The sequence below is a fragment of the Dipteris shenzhenensis genome, chromosome 23 (assembly GCF_047967505.1).
Source record: "Dipteris shenzhenensis isolate YYH24624 ecotype China chromosome 23, Dip_SZ_1.0, whole genome shotgun sequence".
Lineage (NCBI taxonomy): Eukaryota > Viridiplantae > Streptophyta > Polypodiopsida > Gleicheniales > Dipteridaceae > Dipteris > Dipteris shenzhenensis.
Genome location: NC_141618.1, coordinates 22,916,440 through 22,918,066, shown reverse-complemented (window position 1 = coordinate 22,918,066; position 1,627 = coordinate 22,916,440). Strand labels below are relative to the sequence as shown.

The 1,627-nt window shown below is 48.9% G+C and overlaps 1 protein-coding gene across 1 annotated transcript; it reads left to right on the top strand.

The window, feature by feature from the left end:
• The first annotated feature begins 249 nt into the window (after window positions 1-249).
• On the top strand, window positions 250-594 carry LOC147887126 (uncharacterized). The gene has a single exon (XM_087394229.1). The coding sequence runs from the start codon at window positions 250-252 to the stop codon at window positions 592-594; it is 345 nt and encodes a 114-aa protein (XP_087250355.1).
• Window positions 595-1,627: the final 1,033 nt, after the last annotated feature.

Here is a 1,627-nt window from a genome sequence, read left to right as displayed (position 1 = left end):
CACGTGGCAGTTTCTCTCTCAGAGAAAGAGTCGACGGAGGCGACCTTGTCGAAGAGGAAGCACGCTTTGTGGCTACGCTGCCAATAAGCTCGCCAGCAAACACCAGCGCCTCCACCTGCTCAACAATCACCACTCCTCCAAACTCCCGCAATGCGACATTTGCCAGGAAAAGACCGCTTTCATCTTTTGTTTGGAGGATCGCGCCTTGCTTTTTTTTCGCCATAGCCACACAGAGCTCGCTCCTTCATCATGACTACCGCAGCTCGCCCTACCTGGGCTCCCGCCAAAGGTGGCCAGGAACAAGGTGGCACTCGCATGTTCGGTCCCTCGCAGAAATTCTCCTCCCGTGACCTCGCCTCGCATACCAATCTCAAATCCAGGAAAGAGGGCCAAGATACTCAGGAGGAGCTACGCAAAAGAAATCTCAGGGAAGAATTGGACGAGCGCGAACGTAAGCATTTTTCATCAAAAGACAGAAGCTACGCCGATGATCGTGATTGGCAAGAAAGAAGGCAATGTTTTGCCTGTGGAGGCCGCGAGAGCTGCTGTGCTCGTGAGGACAAATACCTTGCTGCAGGGCTACTCTGGGATTAGATGGGAGATTCTGGAAACTATCGAAAAGCTCCTCAACACGAAGATGACTCCTATGCTGCCATTGCGGGGCACGATTACAGCGTCAGGAGATCTGGTGCCGCTCTGGAGAGCCGCTCTGGAGAAGAGAGACGTGGAGGTCTCTGCCAGGGAGCAGGCTTCACTAGCCCGCGCTCTCTGTTGATGAAGAGCTGCTTTGTGAAGTGGTCTGGAGCGCAGGTAGCGTAGGAGCCGGTGGTCAGCCAGCCACATCGAAGCTCCTAATCACTGGAGGGCCTTAGATGTCGATGGAGTAGTTGCACCTGTAGTAGCCTTTGAAGAAGCCCGAGAGCTGGGAGTGCACGTTTGGATGGATCCTCCCATCTATCTCTCTCTCAGAGATCTCGAAATGAACCTTACAAAGAACTCTTCTAAAGAAGAAAACACCTCTCTCACTCTCAAATCACAATGGAAAGAACAGATGTTCTTTCAAACAAACGGAAATCTCTGATGAATGAAATCTCACAATGAACGGAATAATCTCTCAAGTGAACGGAAGTTTCTCTCAACGGAAGAGAAGATCACTCAAGAAAAAACTCTCAAATCTCACAATCTCTCTCACACTCTCAAGAATCTCAATGTCTCAACGGAAGACAAGGGAGCTCTGATACCATGACAAAATATGAAGAGGGGAGAGGAGAAGAGTGGAGATGAGGAGAGAGGGCACAGCTAGAGAGCACACCACAAATGACTAACTGTGACTAACTGTACACTAGAATTAGTTGAAAAAATAGAATATATACAAACCCTTTTAGGGTTAGGGTTAGGGGAGCTAACCCTTTCCTTTATAGCACTCTATAAGGTTAGTGCTATGCACATATGATCACGTGATGGTGCTATGCACACATGATCACATGATGTTGAGCATGAACTCTCAACAGATGAGCAATCTTATTCAATGCCGCTTGGTAGGCCGTGGTTTCGGGTAGCCAAGATCAAGCAGGATTGGGGGGCTGATATGGTGACTATCAGAAAAGGAAAGAAGAAATTCAAGATG